At 36.4% G+C, this 19,709-nt stretch overlaps 1 protein-coding gene and 1 pseudogene across 1 annotated transcript; one reads left to right on the forward strand and one right to left on the reverse strand.

The window, feature by feature from the left end:
- Positions 1–478: 478 nt before the first annotated feature.
- LOC103401568 (DNA (cytosine-5)-methyltransferase CMT3-like) lies at positions 479–4,107 on the reverse strand. Its single transcript, NM_001293940.1, has 9 exons — positions 3,957–4,107; positions 3,593–3,864; positions 2,966–3,075; positions 2,712–2,775; positions 1,830–1,934; positions 1,667–1,702; positions 1,372–1,507; positions 1,104–1,303; positions 479–523 (listed from the first exon to the last, which is right to left on the reverse strand). The coding sequence occupies exons 1-9, from the start codon at positions 4,105–4,107 to the stop codon at positions 479–481; spliced, it is 1,119 nt and encodes a 372-aa protein (NP_001280869.1).
- Positions 4,108–6,548: 2,441 nt separating this feature from the next.
- Positions 6,549–7,130, forward strand: LOC114819553 (mRNA cap guanine-N(7) methyltransferase 1-like; annotated as a pseudogene).
- Positions 7,131–19,709: the final 12,579 nt, after the last annotated feature.

Here is a 19,709-nt window from a genome sequence, read left to right on the forward strand (position 1 = left end):
CAATATTGCATCATAAAGTAGTATAATGCCGAAAAGTATAGCAACCAATTGGAGCAAAATTATATGTATTGAATCATTTGGACTTAAAAAAAAAAATTGCATAGAAATTCGGAAAAAGAGGAACAAATTAAAGCAAAATTATATGTGCTGGGCAATTGAGACTTCCCTAAAAATGTTACTGAGCTCTGCTGCACGGAATAGCGGACTTTGTCAAAATCAAAGGGTCGATCGCCAAAATTTTTAAACATAAGATGATAAAGATTGAGCGGAAAAGAGAGAAAATGAGAGAATCCCAAACAAGATTATAGAAAGATATCCGAAATGATGATGATGATAGGAATGTTTACAAGCATATATAGCTTTACAAACCGAACACATCTGACACTAAAATGTTGAGTGCTTATGAACGTTGAGGATCGAGTTTTCTCAACTTCTACAGAGATCTAACTTGACATATAATAAGGTAATCCTAACCCATTTACAACAGCATTGCATTGCAATCAATTGAAACAGTTTCTCTCAACTGAACAATGAAATAATCCAAAACAAAATATATGCACAGAAAATTAAAAACTGAAAAAGCTTTAAATTCCTACATCAATATATATCAAATACCACGTAGTTAATTTGAAATTGTTCCAAAATGAAAAAAAAAAAAAAAAAACTGGCTTCTTTGGTTGGCCAATCAATCCTTTTCTTTTTTAATCATTTTAAATCATAAAACTTCGAACATTATTGCAAATGGAAGAGCATACAACTCTAATCATTTTGATTACACTAAGCTCTATAAATGTGCCCAATTTGAATGCATGAAATTTCCATCACCGAAGAAGGTTAGGCATTTTTGGAAATAATTGGAGAGATGGAAAAGACAAATAGAGGGACATGGTTGGATTGGAATAAAGTTGTGACAAAGTATTTTAACATTTTTTTCCCACAAAATACGTAAGGGGAGGAGGAGTTCGGCTAAGCCACACAATGGGCTACCTAATTTGGTATCGAATAAGACCTCTCACTTCCAAGTGAAGAAGAATACCACCAGACCATAGTACTGAGTGACATCAAAACATTAACATAAAATAAATTAAGAAATAGGAACTTACCGTTACAAGATTGACATTGGCCAAATGGGCAGCAAGGCACAGGCCAGTAGACATCACTCCACAACCAGAATATAGGTCCAGGAGCCTTACTTGTGATTTGGCACACACTCCATTTGACAGCTTTGAATCAACCTCACTATCCAAACAAACATCATCCGAAACAGAGATAGTTGAGTCATCACTTCCAGACTGCATAATTTCTGAAATTTCAAAACCAGAAATAACATGTGAACACATAGGAGCCTTCCAAATGAAAGAAAGAAAAAACCAGCATCATGACAGTAAGTAGAAAGAGAACAATATCCTGTTTGCAGATTGACAAAAGTAGAATACGGTAGCAAATACTTGGTGTCGCAATAGTAATTGCACACTGGAATTGATTTACTCTTCACATCTTGATCAACCTGAGAAAAAGGATAACTCATTCATGTTGGACTTCATGAACAACAATAAAAGCATGAATATGGAAACTTCAAGCATGTATTTAGTGTCAGCCTAACAACATAAAGTTTTTCAACAAGACAATCCAGAGGGTTGTCGTCTTGGACATCTGAAAATAATACATGCCCACAAGCAACACTAGCACAGTGCTTTATGACCTACAAGAAAGCAAAAAACTAATAATTCAGCGCCCAATAGCAGGATTCTTACTTTTAACGTAACAAAACCATGAAACAAAGTATTTGGAAAGAAAATCATGAAACGGTTTCTTTCGAAATATCTTACAGTGTCTTGTGATCTATAGTACCATTGTGCAGTAAAATATAATAGCCCACCAATTGCCTCAAACATTTCCACAATCTTACAAATGTAGGGTTCTTTTGTCTCTCCCTAAACATAAAAATGAATGGGAAACATTGTCAAATCACATAATAGCAAATAAAAACAAAAGCACATAAATACATTTTGTGCACAAGAATCACTCACTACAACCAAAATTTCAGTTATCTTTACTTTGAAATATAGCACGTCAAATTATATAAATATAACCCTTATGTTGTGGAAAAGAACCATTTATGTGAAATTTGCAATGAATTGGCATGTCAGGAATCATATAATTTGGGGATTCCAACAATCATGGAGATTACTAGATGGATTGATAAGCACAAAATTGGTCAAAAAGTTCTTTTGATATTAGCAATCAACACTTAAGTAATAATCCAATCATTAACAACCACATAATATGGTTTATATAATAAGGTTTAAATAGATAGTCTCCCTAACATCACCCTTTATTTCAATTTAGTCTTCTGCCAAAGTTAAGAAGTCAAAGCACTCAAAACAAAGAGGTTATAAAAAATGTACATCACTTTTGTATTCCATCCATACGGGGTAAATGGTAAAGTTAGTTTTCTAAGAAGGCAAAAATCAGTTGCCATGTGATATAAATCCAATAAAACATTATTGTGAACAAAACTAAATCTTCAAATTATTGATTTTGCTAATTTTTGTGGTGTTGCAATAATAAGGAAACAAGTATGATTATACAATCACATAAAAATCCAATCAGAAAACAAACAAACAGTAACCAGCCTGTTAAAACACAAAAGGACTACTTGGAGTAAGCCGACGAAAAAATATACAGATGAAGTAAAAACTAAAACTTACTCGTTGGAGTTTTTTTGCCCATTCCTCTTTGCCTTCTGCACCAATGCAAGGATCAAAGTCAAAACTAGATAAGGGCAAAAGGTTGTAGAGCATTCCACAAACATATATCAAGCTAATGCCATTGGTTGACACTCAAGTTTAATATCTTCAGCATGTATTTCATGAAGCAAATACAGTGGCAGATGAATCACCTTCACTTCTTTTGGTCATAACTAACCTAATGTATTAGTTTGCTTCTCAAGTTTTCCAATTACCAAAGGGCGATACTCTTTGTAATTGTCCTTTCATAACATTTCTTCCTTTCTTTTCGTGACCCAGTGAAATACATAGAACACTCACAACTGATTGCTAGCAATGCATAATTCTACATGACAAATTTACAACAGAAAGAATTTATCCCACTTCATATTTTATTGGGACGGGAGGCGACAGGAGGGAGGGACAGAGGGTTTCCCACCCCATCCTGCCACCACCACAAGTTTCATCCCTCATGTTCCCATCACAACCACAAAACAGTTTGCAAATTCGACAACTTTAACATTATGCAAATCCAACAAAGAACTGTAAAATCAAGGTTGAAAGCTTAAAACCCAAAAATTCTTGAAACCAAAGCTTCGATACCATATTAGACAACACCGAGAGGTAAAAATCATACGAATTTAGGAAATGGGTAAAGTATTAATCCTACCACAAATGTTACAGCTACATTAACGCTTGGACACACAAATATTCTAAAACCCATTTATTTGTCTTATCATGTACCACTTATCCTTCAAGTTCACAGTATGATCATCTATTACCCCTAAATCTCCAACATTTTCACAAAATACAAACTAAATTTAAAAAAAAAAAAACCAAAATCTTGAAACAAAATCTCTCACCTCTCCCACATATCTCTTGGGATATTGCTTACGAGTCTCCTCATCTTCCATCGGTTTGCCACTAAACCTCGATTCCTCTCCGTCTTCATCAGCCGCAGCTACCTCCTGAGTCACTGGCTTCCTCGGCAGAGAAGCAGCTTTTTCTACACTCGTTGCTACCTCCTCTTCAACTCTCGCCTCATTGGTTTGCCTCGGATTCTTCGATTTCGGCGGAGAAGCAGATTTTTCCACATTCTTGGTTTGCCTTGGGTTCTTCGACTTCGGCGGAGAACCTGAAGAGGTTTCGGCCTTCTACTTCCGCTTGCACACCATTCTGCTTACGGCGGAGAGAGGCTGAGTCGCCGGAGAAGACGGTGGATCTTACAGAGAGAGAGAGAGAGAGATGGGCGATAGGGGTTTTTCAGTGCGCGAGTGATTGGATTGGGATTCTGTTTGGTTTTGGAGCGTAAGGACTTTGGGGATGTCTGGTATCGGGGATGACTTTTCGATCTGTTTGGCTCTATTTTTGTTTGCATTTTGACCTTTTTTCCTATTTGTTTAATTTTAATTACCAATTTACCATAAATAAGTGTTATAGTTGTGTAAACATACGATGAATGTATGATGAGAATTAATAGAAAGTTGTAGGGGTGTGCTATCCACACACCCCAAATTACTTCTCACACACCCCTTGTTAATTTCTATCCGTTGATTTTCTTCAATTCATCCGATCCGACGGTCAAAAATTAGAAGAGTGTGTGAGAAGTAAAATGGGTTGTGGGGATATCACACCCCAAAGTTGTAATAAAAGAGACAACGTATTAATTTCGTGAATATTATATGGCGTAATATTATGTATTATTAGTAATTAATGAGGAACTTGCATGCATAATGAGCAAAACCACGTACCAAGTCCCACCACGTAAAATTACTATTCATTGCACCAAAATTAGCAAAAGCATCCGCCAAACAATTTTGTTCCATAGAGATTTAACGATGAATGAATACTCAGTGATATTTCTCTTTATTTATAAGTGAAAGGTTTTACGTTCAGCTCTTATTATTGATGAGTTTGATACTAAATTAAGGGGGAGCGACTTCATGTCTCCCTAGAATAATTCATTAATAATGTTTCTGAAATACAATTAAAAAGTTAAGTATAAAGTTTCTATGTACTTTAAAATCCCTAGTTCAAACATATAATTTTTTCTGCACGGGGAAGGACGGAGGAGAGACTCGGTGGACTTAGATACGATGAATTGATGTGGAAAAAATGACCTATATAATGAACCAATTTGGGACGTTCGTTGTGGAATATAAACTTAGTATAATGCTATTTATATCACATATTATTAACAGTCGTGTTGACCACTCTTAATCAATAAATGTGGTAGCACAGATTCAGAAACTCATGGTGAAAATTGAACTTACATATTTGATTGATGTTGTCTAGGGGCTTGTTTGCCCACAAGCTTTAGTTTGAATGGTTTTAGAATTTGAACCATTAGAGGCAGCTCAAGCATGCACTCACTACCTTTATGTTCATACGACAAACATAGCAGATAACCCACAAGCATGCATTCACCACCTTCATGTTCATACGACAAACATAGCAGATAACCCAAGACGTAATCTCACCCAAATTTATCTCACACACAAATTGACTCTTACCAAGTTACCAAATTACCAAACGAATGAGCAATGAATTTGCCACACACTCATGACTTCAAACGGTGATCTCCACCCAAAACTCAATGAGAGAACTTTCTAAACTAATGGTGTTGGCACACAAAATAAACTAACCCTAAGATCCTATTTATAGGCATAGGACTTAGGTTACAATGAGAATCCTAATCCTAATCCTAATTAGAAGTAAATCTAAATCTTCATCAAATAGGTAATTAACAAAATCTCTCTACTTAAATCAAACCCAAATAGGACACTAAAACGAAATAGGTAACACAAACCTAATTTATGCATCATCTTAATTTTGAGCTGTAAATCACAACAATTCCACCCCAATGAGAAATCATCAAACTTTCAAATTAATATAAACTTCAAATTGGGATACCAAAATACGCACACCAAATTCTTTCAAAAACTGATCTGCACCACGAATCTAAAAATCCAAAAGTCTTCAAAACTTGAAAGTTCCTCCAACGCCTTCTCCAACAAATTTCGTTACGGAAACTAACAAATACAAGCCAAAGAGTCTATGCAAAGCTCGAATAAGCAAACAAAAAAAGTGCGAACACTTCCCCGCTCGAACATCAAACTCCACCTTGTGACAAATACAGAGTGAACAAATGTTGCCTCAAAGACTACCAAATGTGATGGGTAAACAAGCTTTCCAACTTGAGCCACTACTCTGATGCAAATTTGATATCAATAACAACAAGATTGCTCCAAGTGGTCATCTTTTCCCCTTTAACACTTTCAGAAGTCCTTGTTGAACTAACGCATCATGCATCTTCAATTGCCAAATACCAAAGTCATTCCCCCAACCAAATTCTTTAAATATCAAATTTAGCCAATGACACATAAAGGTTCATCATGAACGAAAAATAAAAGCCAAATCGAAACGTAGGGTTTTGATACCACTTGTTGAACAAAAAAAAAATACAACACAATTATGAGTTTCTCCAATATAGGAGTAACTCTCTACCAACGAATGCTTTACTGATTACCAACAGATACAAGAGAACTCACAAACTAGCTCTCAAATATACAAACTTATGCCTCTCTGATCTCTGATACAAAACATCTCCTAAGGTTATCTATTTATACCAATAGATCCCTTAGCCTTACACTAAAATCGAATTGAATTCAAGAAACCAAATCCAAAACAAACTCTAGGAAGTTGTACCAATGATAGCTTGCACGCAAGCTATCCCAAACCTACTCCTTTCATTTTCATGTGTTGATTCTTGTTTTAGTTTAGGCACATGTTGATTTTATGCCAATTCCAACAGTCCGTATGGATAAAACTCTAGCCGAAGAAGCCGCCTTTGATATCGTCAGTTGTCAGTTTGCCTTGCATTATTCCTGGTATACTGAGGCGCGTGTGCAGCGAACGTTGGCTAATGTATCAGCTATGCTTGGTCCTGGGCCTCCTGGCGGTACTTCCATTGGAACAATGGCGGAGCGAATGTGATTATCAAAAATCGTAGAGAAGCTGATCAAGGGTTGAGTTTTGGTAATAGCGACAAATGGATACGTTTCGACGTAGATTTTTTCTGAAAAGAAAGTGTTCAAGCCCCTTTGGTATAGAGTGTAAGTTTCACCTGGAAGATGTTGTTGATTGCCCCGAATGGATTGTTCCCTTTCATGTTTTCAAATCATTGATAGCAGAGTACGATATGGAGCTAGTTTTCTGTAAGAACTCCCATGAATTCGTGCACACGAGTATATGAAAATACCAGAATATCCGGAGCTAATGCGAACCATTTGTGCATCGTACCATGGTAACCGAGATCAAAGCACGCTATCAGAAAATGAATGGGACGCAGCTTATTTGTATGTCACATTTGTTTTACTCACTAGTGATTTTTGTTTGTAGCACTTGTCAATAGCATTTTTATGAGGAAGTAGTTTGTTGTTTGGCATGCAACCAACTAAATGTTTTATATTGTATAAAAGCTTTTTGAATATTATATTGAGTTTTTGGTTGTCAAATGAAAAAGCGATTTCATTCCCCCTCACCTCTCTCTCTCCCTTTCTCTTTCTTAGCCCTACCCATTTCTCTCTCTAGCCACCTGCATATCCATGGAGGTGGGGATTTAGATAGGATGATATTTGAATAGCTAGTGGGAGGTGTGCTGGTCCTCGGTGGAATCGAGACCTCTGTAATTTCGTTAATTTGAAAGGAGTTAGGGTTTTTTGGAGGATGAGATTTGAATGGATTTTGAGCTTCTGCGATGGTAGGGATCATGGGTGAATGCATTGAAGGGTAGGGGTCAGCTGACCCCCAAACTTCAGTGAATGTTCAGAGATAGCTTGAGTGTTGATCTTCCGAACTTCGATGAATGTCCATAAATGAGTTGGGTGTTGCCCTTTTAAAGATTGGAGTTGCCCTTCATATATGCCCTTCAACTGCTTGATAAAATGCATTAGAGACGTGTTGCCCCTTTATAGTATGGTCCTAATATTATTTACCTCTGACTTGTTTGTTGATTGTAATTACAATTGTAGGTAGAAAAAAAGAACCAAGTAAAAAACTATCCAAAAATGCAAAGTAAATGAAATGGTGATCTCAGAGAATAACAAAGCATCATCATTATTGGACAAACATATTAATGGGATACAATAATATCAAACATTGTTAGTGTATTCAAGATAAGTGTATTTATTTGTTAACCATTTATATGGAAGCAGCCTTGGAACATATTAGTTACCCACGCAAATGAGACATTAACAGGTGTGCAGTATGCATTTCCAAATGACTTCAGGGCTACCAAGATTCGATGAAATGATGATACGCATCCTATTTCTGTTAAAAAAAACTTTGTGTGCTGCGCACACTATTCTTACTGATCCCCATAATATTATTTCCTAAATCCACTATTGGTAGAGATTGAGGTTGTTCGAGAGGGTGGTGTCGACAAGCTCGGGCTGGTCACCAAGAAGGTGGTCTTGACGAGCTCTTGGTCGGGTTGATTGCCTTGGGTTTTGAGGACGGAACCCGTCTGGGAGACGTGGAGATGGTGCGTTGAATAGCGGTGAGGACTTTGAGGTCGGAGAGGTAGAGCATTTAGGATGAGGGCTGGTCGGAGGGATAGGCTTCGATGTGTATTTTGCAGAAGTCCGGAGGGAAAAAGGAAGAAGGAAAAACAGGGAAAAGGGCAAAAAAAAAAAAAAATCTTCTCTTAAATTATGTTTTATTTGGACTTGCAAAACTATGTTTTTATTTTCATTGCTTACAAAGAAACCTCTCTCAAATTCCCAATAATAGTATATAGATTATGGAGGTTACTTAGTACTTTGGTCTAACAGTATTCATCTTCACTTGTAAGTGAGAGGTTTTAGGTTTGATTCTCATCAAATATGACTTGAACCAAATTATTGCTAGCCTATTATGAGGTTAAGCCCACCCCTCCCTTTAGTATAGATAATATCGTTTGTTATTATAAAAAAAATAAATAAATATATATATATATATATATATATATATATATAATATAGATATCTAAAGCTATATAGAATATAGATATCTAAAGCGATTTATATCATATTTGAATACATAAATCAAAATATAAATAAATAAGATAAGCATAAACCCAACATCTGAGTTGGGCTTCAATCTCAGCCCTCACAACCCCCCAAATCCACAATCACAGATTTCCTTTTATTTTTGCTCTTGGAGCATTTTCAACAGTTTTGTTAAATTGATGCTATTTGGCAGGTGAATAGTATCAAAAAATTACTTTAACTTTTCATCTTCAATAAAACTCTTCGCAGTATTAAAAAAAAGTACTTTATTGAAGTGAAGATTACAGAGAACTACAAGTAGGAAGAAGGCTATGACTCCAAAAAAAGGCCAAAATGATAGAAGATCTAGGCGATTGATATTCCAGTAGGACAGTAGCTAAAGTGAATAAACTTGCTTACCAAGATACAAGTGAAGGCAAGTAAGACTGATAATCCACACATTTAGTATGGGTTGGGTTGGGTTGGATTTGAGAGGGAGATAAAACTTAAAATATAGCATTTAGCCCATGATTGAGTTTGGTTATATGGGCATTCTCATGCCAAATCGAATCGTATATGTGGCACCTAACTTAACATTGTAAAGGTTCTTGCTTGATCTTCTTTTGTGTTCATGTTAATGAAGCAACTTTCTCTTTTGTTAATCCTCTAACACTGTTTTCCAAACCGAGAGACTAGTTAAAAGAATCAAACTTAAACTACGGGAATGAAAGCAAGCCTGTCTACAGATACTCCGTCCCACCCATGAATTGGAAACTCAGTTCTGATGTTTATCCCTATGAGCTTCTGAATCAGTGCACAAAAAGGCAATTGAAAATGACTTGTTTCGGGGACAAACTGAAGTCATCTGGACCCTCCAGAGCCTCCACGGTGTTGGGGTTTAGCTAGTGGGTTTGACCAAAAAACATAACACAATGCTATTTGTGTTGCATTTTTTGACAAACTTGTTGACTACTACTTTTAATTAATAAATGTAATGTAAAATCATTTTGTACTACGGTTTGGCGATATTTTTCTTCACTTGTAAGTGATAGATTCTATGTTCGATTCTCACCAAAAGTGAATTTGAACCACATTATGTTAGTCCATTGTGAGGCTAAGCCCACCTCCTTCCCCCTTAGAATTATGTTAAAAAAAAAAGAGGTATTCATCAATTCCCCCCTAAACTTGTGACTATTGGCCAATTTCCCACATCAACTTTAATTTTGGCTAATTTCCCCCCTCAACTCTCATAATTAGTCAATTTGCACCCTACTGTTAATTTTTTTTAATTTTCCATCTATTTTTTTTTCTTTCAATCTTTCTAATAACTTACAACAAAGTACTAAACTTAACATAAACTCACCTGCATAAGATAGGGTAAAATGTACAAAAACATAATACAATTAGTATGTGATATGGGTTGATTATAAGAAAAAGTTATGAATCGGGTTTAAAGCATTTAGAAGAATAAATAATAATCCTAAACTCATGGATCAGACATATTTCAATAAAATGAGTTATTCTTAATAAGGAGTCAAAAATTATAAATTGACTAGCCATTTTTGCACTAAAGCTTGATTCTCCGCAATTTACTTGAACTTAGCTTTCACTTTTATAAAGAAAATTGTATTCACATACAAAAATGTACACATCAATCCTTTTCGTTATCAATTTTGTATAGTAAAAAATCAAATAAAATTACTCCATACTGATTTATTATGACTAATAATACTATCTATGATAAATTGTAGAATTCTAAATTTTAATCTATTTGTAATAGGATAAAGACATAGGAAAATGATTAACATACATCTTATTTAGTTTCTTACACACACTTGTTTAATTGTGATCAAATTAAAAAATTAACAGTAGGGTGCAAATTGACTAATTATGAAAGTTGAGGGGGGAAATTGGCCAAATTAAAGTTGAGGGGGGGAATTGACTAATTATGAGAGTTGAGGGGGAAAATTGGCCAAATTAAAGTTGAGGGGGGAATTGACTAATTATGAGAGTTGAGGGGGGAAATTGGCCAAAATTAAAGTTGATGGGGGAAATTGGCCAATAGTCACAAGTTCAGGGGGAAATTGATGAATACCTCAAAAAAAAAAATGTAGTCTAAAGAGAAATGATAGAGAGCCTATCTCAAAGTGAGAGATTATTTTTTAATTAATTGTCACTTCAGATTTTAACGTTAATTTTCGTGCCAATATTACAATGTGTTGTGTTTAAAACCTGAGGCGATTGAGAGTTTATGAAGAATATCACTTTTGAGAGAGTTTCCTTAAAGTATCTCCAAATGAGATGTCAAACTTTAAACATAAAATTTAAATTTGACAACTATGTGGCATTTCAATATCTTTTAAAGTTTTACTCTTCACCTGATATGTCGAATTAAATTATTGTTTTATTATATTAAATATTATAATAAATGTTCTAAAACAAAAACAATAATAAAATACATTTAATAATCAATTAAAAAGATTGAAACTACTATCGATTTTGGCAGCAAAAGTGCTAATTCATATCATGCCACATCATATTTGATTTTTAAGTTGAATAACATTATAGCAGTTTTGATGCACTTTGGTTGGGCTTAGATTTTTATTTGGTTTACTTAGTCGTGCGAGCGCGTTGTGTGCTCCCAGTAGTACACTCTTCTTGTTGCAAATCTTCAAATTTACAAACTTATCCTTGAGGAATTTTTTTTTTTTCAAATTTCATCAAGTGAAGAAATATCACTTACTCAAATAGTTTGTACCCAAATTTGGTGTGACCTCTCTGGTCCCAATGAGTGATTGACACATATTAAATTCATAGTTATTATCTTAACTTTTCTAAAAAAATTTGTTATGAATTTAATATGTGTAAATCACTCATTGAGACCACAGAGAAACCACACTAAATTTGGGTGCAGAAAATTTGATCTCTTCACTCACTACCTTCGTGTTCGTAGTAGAAATTCCGTGGCCTAGAAGTTGAACAACATGTTTTCTTCGACTCAAGACACAAAAAAACACTCCTTATTCTACTTTCTGATTTGTTATAATAATCATAGCCCACTTTTGATCCAAGTGTAGATTTCCCACAAGACCCTTTAATTTGTACATAAATACGTCCGAAGTATGAACGTATTATCTAAAAGACACCTGAAAGCCCTCCCTCTTTCATTTCGTTTGTTTTCCCGCATCAACGAACGCTTTGACTCGGCGCCTCTCTCTCCCCTCTTCGTCCTCTCTACCAAACCCTAACCCCCAAATTCCATTACCGCCCCCGCGCCAATCAATCAAACCCAAATCCCCATTCGGACCCCAGCCCGACCCATTTCACCTCCGATTGCTTCCAATTCCACTCGCACCCGACCCATTTCTTCGAAATTCCAGCCATGCCCAAGACTCCCGAAGCTTCGCGGGATTAATATAATGATCGAATCGTTGAAGCACCGTGCGAATTCATTTTATGGGTTTGAGCAATGCTGGAGCTTCGCAGAGGAGTCCGCCGAGGCCGTGCTAGGGTAGCGAGCAAGCCCTCCGACCCACCGCCGCGGTCGCGGAGGACGCGTGCCACCGTAGCCCGAGAAGCCGCCGCCGACGCCGTGGTGAGGCCCAGTACAAGGTTGGCTGCTAGGAAATTGAAAGAACCTAGACCAAATATAACAATATAATTAATTGGAGAAAAATTGAAGATTTTTTATTGGCATGAAAATTTTTTACATGGTAAAAAAGAGAAAAAACAAAAACAAAAAACAAAGGTTAGTGTGGCGTCAGCACGTGTCGACACCTTCGCTGACATAATCATCAAACCCTGTGCCGCCCGACGATCTACCCGCTCTTTTATTAACTAGATTAGCAGATAATATGAACAATAAGGATGGGCCCAGGCCCTATCTTGGCTTCCATGTGGTTCCCCGTCTTTGCTTGTCCCATGAAAGTTCTTTCACGTCACACAATACTATTAGTGCATCCTTGATCATCAAGGTTACTAGTACCGCCTTGGCATGATTCTTCCGCGGGGTCAACGGCGGTTTTAGAAATTGAATTGTTTGGGGTAGGGTACTTAAAACCATGAGGTTTGTAATATTTATTGAAGTGAAGATTGCAGAGAAGTACAAGGAGGAAGGCGGCAGCGTAGATAGAATAGGCAATGCATTTGAACCACAAGGGAAATGGTATGGAGATAGATATGAAGAAGGCTGTAACTCCAAAGAAGAGGCCAACATGATGGAAAATATGGGCAATTGATATTCCGGCGGGACAGTAGTTGAAGTGAATAGATTTACTTACCAAAATACAAGTGAAGGCAAGTAAGACTGATAGTCCAAGAAAGTAAAAAATTGCAGTGTGAGGGACATGGCGGGAGGGAATTTGGAAGGGGAGAAGCGCTAGTCCAATGGCCGCTGTCAAGCAAAACACGGCAATTATATTTGCCCACTCTAAGTTGTTGTTTGTGAGGTACTTATAGTTAGTCCTCCCATCTGGAAGTTGTTGCACTGCGGCTTCTAGGTCAGGATCGGAATCGCAATCGCAACCAACATGACTAATTATGAGAAGTTTGAGGAGTTGGATTGTCTTTGCAATAAGTGCAAGGAGAAAAGGCTTTATGTAGTGATCAAAGGCGGTATTAACAACAGAACTCATTTTATTCTGCAGAAGGGTAGATAGAGATGGAGAAATATATACAGGGAGAAATATAGTTGATAAGGAGAATGGTTAATGGTTAGAGATGTTGGTTTATAATATAATATAAGGAGGGAAGAATGAAAGAGAATGTGTCTCTGCCGATCAAGACTAAAGCTCGGGGAGGTCCTACACAACCTTCATCCGGTGGTGGGACTCCTCCTGACCCCCAAATGTGGGGGGATTCCAAGAATTACTTTATCATGGCGAAAGGTTTTGCTTTCGCACGCGTGGAGAGAATTTTAAGTATGATCGGTATACAAGATGATATATCACGTATCATTATATAAATGATGGAATATATGTCAATAAGTTAATAACTTAAAAAATAAAAAATTTCATAATTTATATAAAAATACGTAATGTACCACCCGTATTTCGATCACAATAAAAAATTTCTCGTGAACGTGAATGTTAAAACTGCGAGCGCTGGAGATGGCCCCACACTTCGTCTTTTGTACTCTGGGACAACATAATAAGCATGTGACATGAAGTCGAACTGTGTTGTGGGGGACAATGTCTCTCAAAAAGTTTTTTTTTAAGAATTGAAGGGGACAAACAAAGTTGGATCACAATTTATACATATTAAGACGTCTCAAAGAATCTCATTTTTGTACCAAAACAGATCAATGATTTTGCTGCGAAGGAGGTTAGGCGGCTCGGCCAATAGCAGAGCAAAAAAGCTAAGATCCCCACATCTAATTTACTCTTTATATTCATATTATTTTTAATTAAATTGTCAATATCCCTTCAAATCTAAATTTACTACCTAAACTACCCTCACAAACCCAATCAATATGTAAAATTATCTTTACACCCATTCAAAAATTAAAAAATTAAACTCAAAGCATACGTTCTCTCCTCTGAAGTTTTTACCTTTCGACATATCCGTCGTATTTTCTTTCAATATTCCGCCGCTTTGCAAGAACACACCACTCTTAGCACCAAACATAAATTTTATCAGAATTTAAAACCGTTGAACTGTCCATGTGGACAATAACAAGCAGAAACAATCTTGGGGACTAGGTTTTGAATCTTTTGAAGCCAAAACCAAATTCGAACTAGTTAGATAAGCAAAACAACACTCCATTATCAATCCAATGTATATGAACCCGGAATGGCGGATTAATCGTGCCAAAATTTCGAACAAGAGCCAGGTAAGTTTCGAAAGCGAGAAGAATAACAGACAAAAATAGGAAGCCAGTACTTAAATAGTTCAAATGAATGAAGTTCTGATCCCCCATTGCTACTAAGAAATAAAGCTAGGATTTTAAAGTTTGGAGATTAAAAAGCAACACAACTGACCAAATCACATTATATAAAAGGTTTAGAAACGGAATCTATCACATTCCCACTCTGAACATAATTCCCAATTAGAATTCTTTTACCTAGAATAGTTTCCAGCTATTTGTATAAATCCTTGTATTCGATGTACAAAAATATATCAATAAAATCACCAATTCTACAATTTCACAAAAATAACTAAAAAATATTATTACAACTCCAACGAAAGCATAAACTTTGCCTGTCAAGCTGAACCAAGAGAGACATGAACGCACGCGTGAAGAAAAAAGATACATTTTACCGATGATCATCTAGTCTTCCACTTTTACTTTGTCTAGATTCTAGTGAGTTTATGCCTTCAAATCTTACAAACAGAGTTAATGTAGAATTAATTGAAAAACAAAACTTGCATAAACCGAAAATTGCTTATTTTATCTAAGTGCATCGTACGATTTTAGGCAAAATAGAACATAAGAGAAAGATTGTGTGATGGTAATATAAGGTGTGGGTTTATTGATAAATTTTAGTTTTATAGTTAATTTTAACTTGTACCTTATGGTAATTATGCAATAAGGTAAAAAAAAAACTTCACATTTAAAATTTAAGTTGGGTGTAAAAAGAGGTTAAGTGGGTTCAAATAAAATTTCCCAATCTTTATATATAAAGCCAAGTGTTCAATGAACAATATTTTTTGGTGTCACAAGCTTCACAAAAAAAATATGAACAAAAATGCACCTCAAACAAAAAACTTTAAAAGCAATCCAAAATAATGCATCAAATGTGGCAGGGGTATTTTCATAATTTTAACATTTTTTTAATAACTAATTTTTTTGTACAATTTTTTTTAACAATTAGTATCTCAAAATATGCTAGCAATAATGTGATTCAATCAGTTGCTCATTAAATATTATTTTCTCTATTTTTAAACAGTTCAAAACATCTTAAGAGACGTGTAATGCAGGTTATAAAAAAGGTCTTTCGCACGCGGATAATAATGTGATTAAATTAGTTGTCAAATGATTTTTTTTTAACAAACGATTTTATCTACACTAAAGGAGAGGGGTGGGTTTAGTCTCACAATGAGCTAGCAATAATGTGACTCAATCAGTTATTCATTAAATATTGTTTTCTATATTCTTACTATAAATTCAATAGAGACCGATTTTATTATGTGGATTCAGCTGCTTTAATTGGTTTATGAGGGATTTCTTCTAGCATATTCTAAAATTATTCATTTACTTCAAATATTTGACTTTCCTTTTGTCAATTTATGCATATAAATACGTATAAAAAGTGTAAGTCGCACATAGCACGCCGTGATTCAAAAAATATCTTCTGCACGCGCGTGAGCACGTGCATGAAGGCTAGTCCACTAATACAACTAACTTTTTTACACTTATGGGATTGATTTTATACTACTTAGGTTTCCTTGTGAATTTAGGAAGAAATAGTACTGAGGTTTCTTTGTGAATTTAGAAAGACCTCTCACTTACAAATATAACACTCCAACATGTAAGACTAGCTTTTTTCAATGTTTGTGGCATTTATCGAAAGTACGTGTAAAAAAGTTCCACATTTGTTTTAATAAGGCTATTAGAAATGACTTGTTTCGGGACCAACTGAAGACATCCGGACCCTCCACGGTCTTCTGGAATTTAGCGAGTGCATCTGTATCGATCAGGTTGTAAAATCGATTTCTTTCGGTTTTGCTATATCTACGTGGACCACTTTGTATTGCATTTTTTGACAAACTTCTTGACCCCCTTTAATCAAACACATACATGTGATCCAAATGTCACTTCCTTCGGGATGCAATCACTGCCTTCATGTTCATAGGGAGAAATTTCGTGGTGCAGAAGTTGAAACGTGTGTTTCCTCCGGTCCAAGGTATAAAATACACTTTCTATCTCACGCTACGATTTGTTATGCTAATTATGGCTCAATTTTGATCTTACTCCCTTCTCACATGTTCATAGTCCGATTTTCCTACACAAGACTCTCTACTTTGTACACAAGTATGTTCAAAAGTATGAATGTATTACATGAGACACGCAAGAATCATTCGAGCACTGCTAGAGAATTACTCAAAGGGATCAAGTGATTATACTTCTGAACTTTAGATGCTGCATGATAACATGACGTGTTCTTTCTTTGAATTAAATCAATCTTTCACTTCTCTTCATTTGCCTTTGTAGATAAGACACTTCTATACATCTAAATAGTATCTCCAAAAGAGACGTCAAATTCAAAATATCAAATTTAAATTTGATAGCTGACTTGATAATTTGACATATTATCAATATTTTTCTTCCACTCAGTATGCCAAATTTTATTGCTTCATATATATATATATATTTTTAATAGAAATAATAAAAGTGGAGTTGTTATTGGTTTAAAAATAATAAAATAATACTTAAATATGCTAGCATTTAAAATAATACTTAAATCTGAACTCTATATCTGGATTTCGAAACCCTCTCAGGCTGCCACGTGGCAGCCCCCAACACTCCTCACGTTTCTCTCTCTCTCTCCCCTACCCCGAGACCCCATTTCCTTATCTCACTCACTTCGACTCTCTCTCTCTTCTCTGCACTGTCTCTCTCTTTCGAAACCCTCTTACCTCTCTCCCTCTCTTGCCGTGACCACACACACACACGCAGCAGCACCATCTGCTCGACTCGAGCAGCTCGAGGACACCACCATCATCACACATCATCAGTCTTCTCTCTCCCGCCTATGCGAGAATGGCGGAGCCCATAAACTCTCCGACGAGTCTTCTTTGATTTTCCGGTTAGGTAAGTCTTAGATCTCTCTCTTCGTGTTCGTGTGAAGCTCAAATTAGTTCGATCTGTTGCACTGCACAACAGCAGAAGTCCTTCGTTCACCACCGTAGAAAGAACAGACAGGGAGCGAGCGAGCGAAGGGGAGACACACCACAGCCACCCCACCGTGACCTCCACCACAGTGGCGCACACTCCGGCAAGCACCATCACCACCTGTGAGAGGCGCCGATCTTGGCAGCTGTGACGACGGAGCTCGGCTGCCGTTCCGACAATGGAGAGAGAGCGATATTATCGATAATATTGATAATATCGTGATATTTTGACGAAAACTAATTGGATAACCATTAAAATATCGGTAACGTGAAAAACCGATAATATCAGTGAAATATCGCCGATATTATCAGCATTTAAGACCTTGGTTTCGGCCAGCATTTTTAAAAATCTTGTACTTTTGAGGTCCCAAATTTGAAGAATGTCCCAATTTGTCATAGCAAAAGCAGCCATGCGGTCCACCCCCGAAAAACCCTCCCCTTCTCATTTGGTTTGTTTTCCCGCATCGTCCGACATTTTGACTCGGCGCTTCTCTCTCCCCTATTCGTCCTCTCTACCAAACCCTAACCCCCAAATTCCATCTCCCCCCTTCCAAACAATCAAACCCAAATCACCCCAATCGGACCCCAGCCTGACCAATTTCTTCAAAATTCCAGCCATGCCCAATTCTCCCGAAGCTTTGCGGGATTAATATAATGATCGAATCGTTGAAGCATTGTATGAATTCATTTGATGGGTTTGAGCAATGCCGGAGCTTCGCAGATGAGTCCGCCAAGGCCATGCTAGGGTAGCGAGCAAGGCCTCCGACCCACCGCTGCGGTCGCTGAGGACGCGTGCCACCGTAGTCCAAGAAGCCGCCGCCGAGGACGTGGTGAGGCCTAGGATGAGGTTGGCTATGAGGAAATTGAAAGAAGCTAGACCAAATATAACAATATAATTAATTGGACAAAAATTGAAGATTTTTTATTGGCATGAAAAAATTTTATATGGTAAAAATGAAATTGTTATAAAGTGGCGTTACATTACATTACGTAATACATCTATGCAATATATTGTCAAGTGGTAGCACGTTGCTGTCCTAAAAAAAAAAACAAAGGCTAATGGCGTGGCGTCAGCACGTTTTGACCTGTTCGCTGACATAATCGTCAAACCCTACCCTATGTTTAAATTGAGAGCTCCAGTTTGACGAAACATTTCAAAATACTAAAAATATCCCTATGTTTCCTTCACAATCAAAGCCCAAAAAGAAAGGACAAACTGGTAAAAAAGCATAACTGCACTAAAAAAAAAAAAAACTGTATTGAAAAGTTAAAAAAAACACATTTAAATAATGAGAGAAACAAATAACAAAAATACAACAAGAAAAAGACAAAAAAAAAAAAAGCAAGTGCAAACGAAAAAGTTGGAATAGAAAACAAAAATTAAAAAAATGTTTTAAAAGTTTAAAGGAAAAAAAAGTACGTGTAGGTGATGAACCCTCAAACACGACAGAGAAAATGGCTCCAACATGTTAGCAGTTTTTTGTGAATAATTCTCACAATCTGATGTGTGATTTTAGTGGGAAGCTCAACAGTAACTACCCACATATCATTAGTATGGATTTGGATGAGGGAATCACTTTTCGTCTTCTGTGAGTTCAGTGTGTGGTTTCAATTTATTCCAACATAAAGTGTTCGACAAAATCAACGATAAAGATTGGTGAAGAACTGATATTTCGGAAAAAATTCTTCTCCAAAAATCAAATAATCCATCGGGTTAGTAATTCATATTTTCAATTTCTGTTCTCTTCCCGTTTATACATCTTTTTCAATTGTGTAGGAATTATTTGCTTTGATGACTCTGAATTAGATTTGCGTTCATATTCAATTGTAATTAATTGATGGTGTGTTTTTGAATGCAAGGAAGAGGAATTCTCGGAAAGGCAAAGTGTGGGCTTCCAGACCGAGCCAAAACTATCTAGCAATTCGATGGAATCAGAGAAGGATTTTCCAGTGTGAACCAAAGCATGTACCCAACTATTGAGCCGTACAGTTGTCACATCTGGGTCCACCACATCCTGGGCCCGTTCCACCACTGTAGCACGATATTGTCCGCTTTAGGCTTACCATTCCCTTACGGTTTTGTTTTTGGGAATTCACGAGCAACTTTCCAGTGAGTCAC

This window comes from Malus domestica, chromosome 11 (genome assembly GCF_042453785.1).
Source record: "Malus domestica chromosome 11, GDT2T_hap1".
In the NCBI taxonomy this organism is placed as follows: domain Eukaryota; kingdom Viridiplantae; phylum Streptophyta; class Magnoliopsida; order Rosales; family Rosaceae; genus Malus; species Malus domestica.

Excerpts from the sequence above, each read along its gene's own strand:
- LOC103401568 (NM_001293940.1), bottom strand. The coding sequence starts at position 4,107 with ATGCAAACAAAAATAGAGCCAAACAGATCGAAAAGTCATCCCCGATAC. Across the intron at positions 3,865-3,956 it reads ATCTCTCTCTCTCTCTCTCT|GTTCTCCGCCGAAGTCGAAG; the intron begins GTAAGATCCACC and ends AAACCTCTTCAG. Across the intron at positions 1,935-2,711 it reads GGGCAAAAAAACTCCAACGA|GGAGAGACAAAAGAACCCTA; the intron begins GTAAGTTTTAGT and ends TTTTATGTTTAG.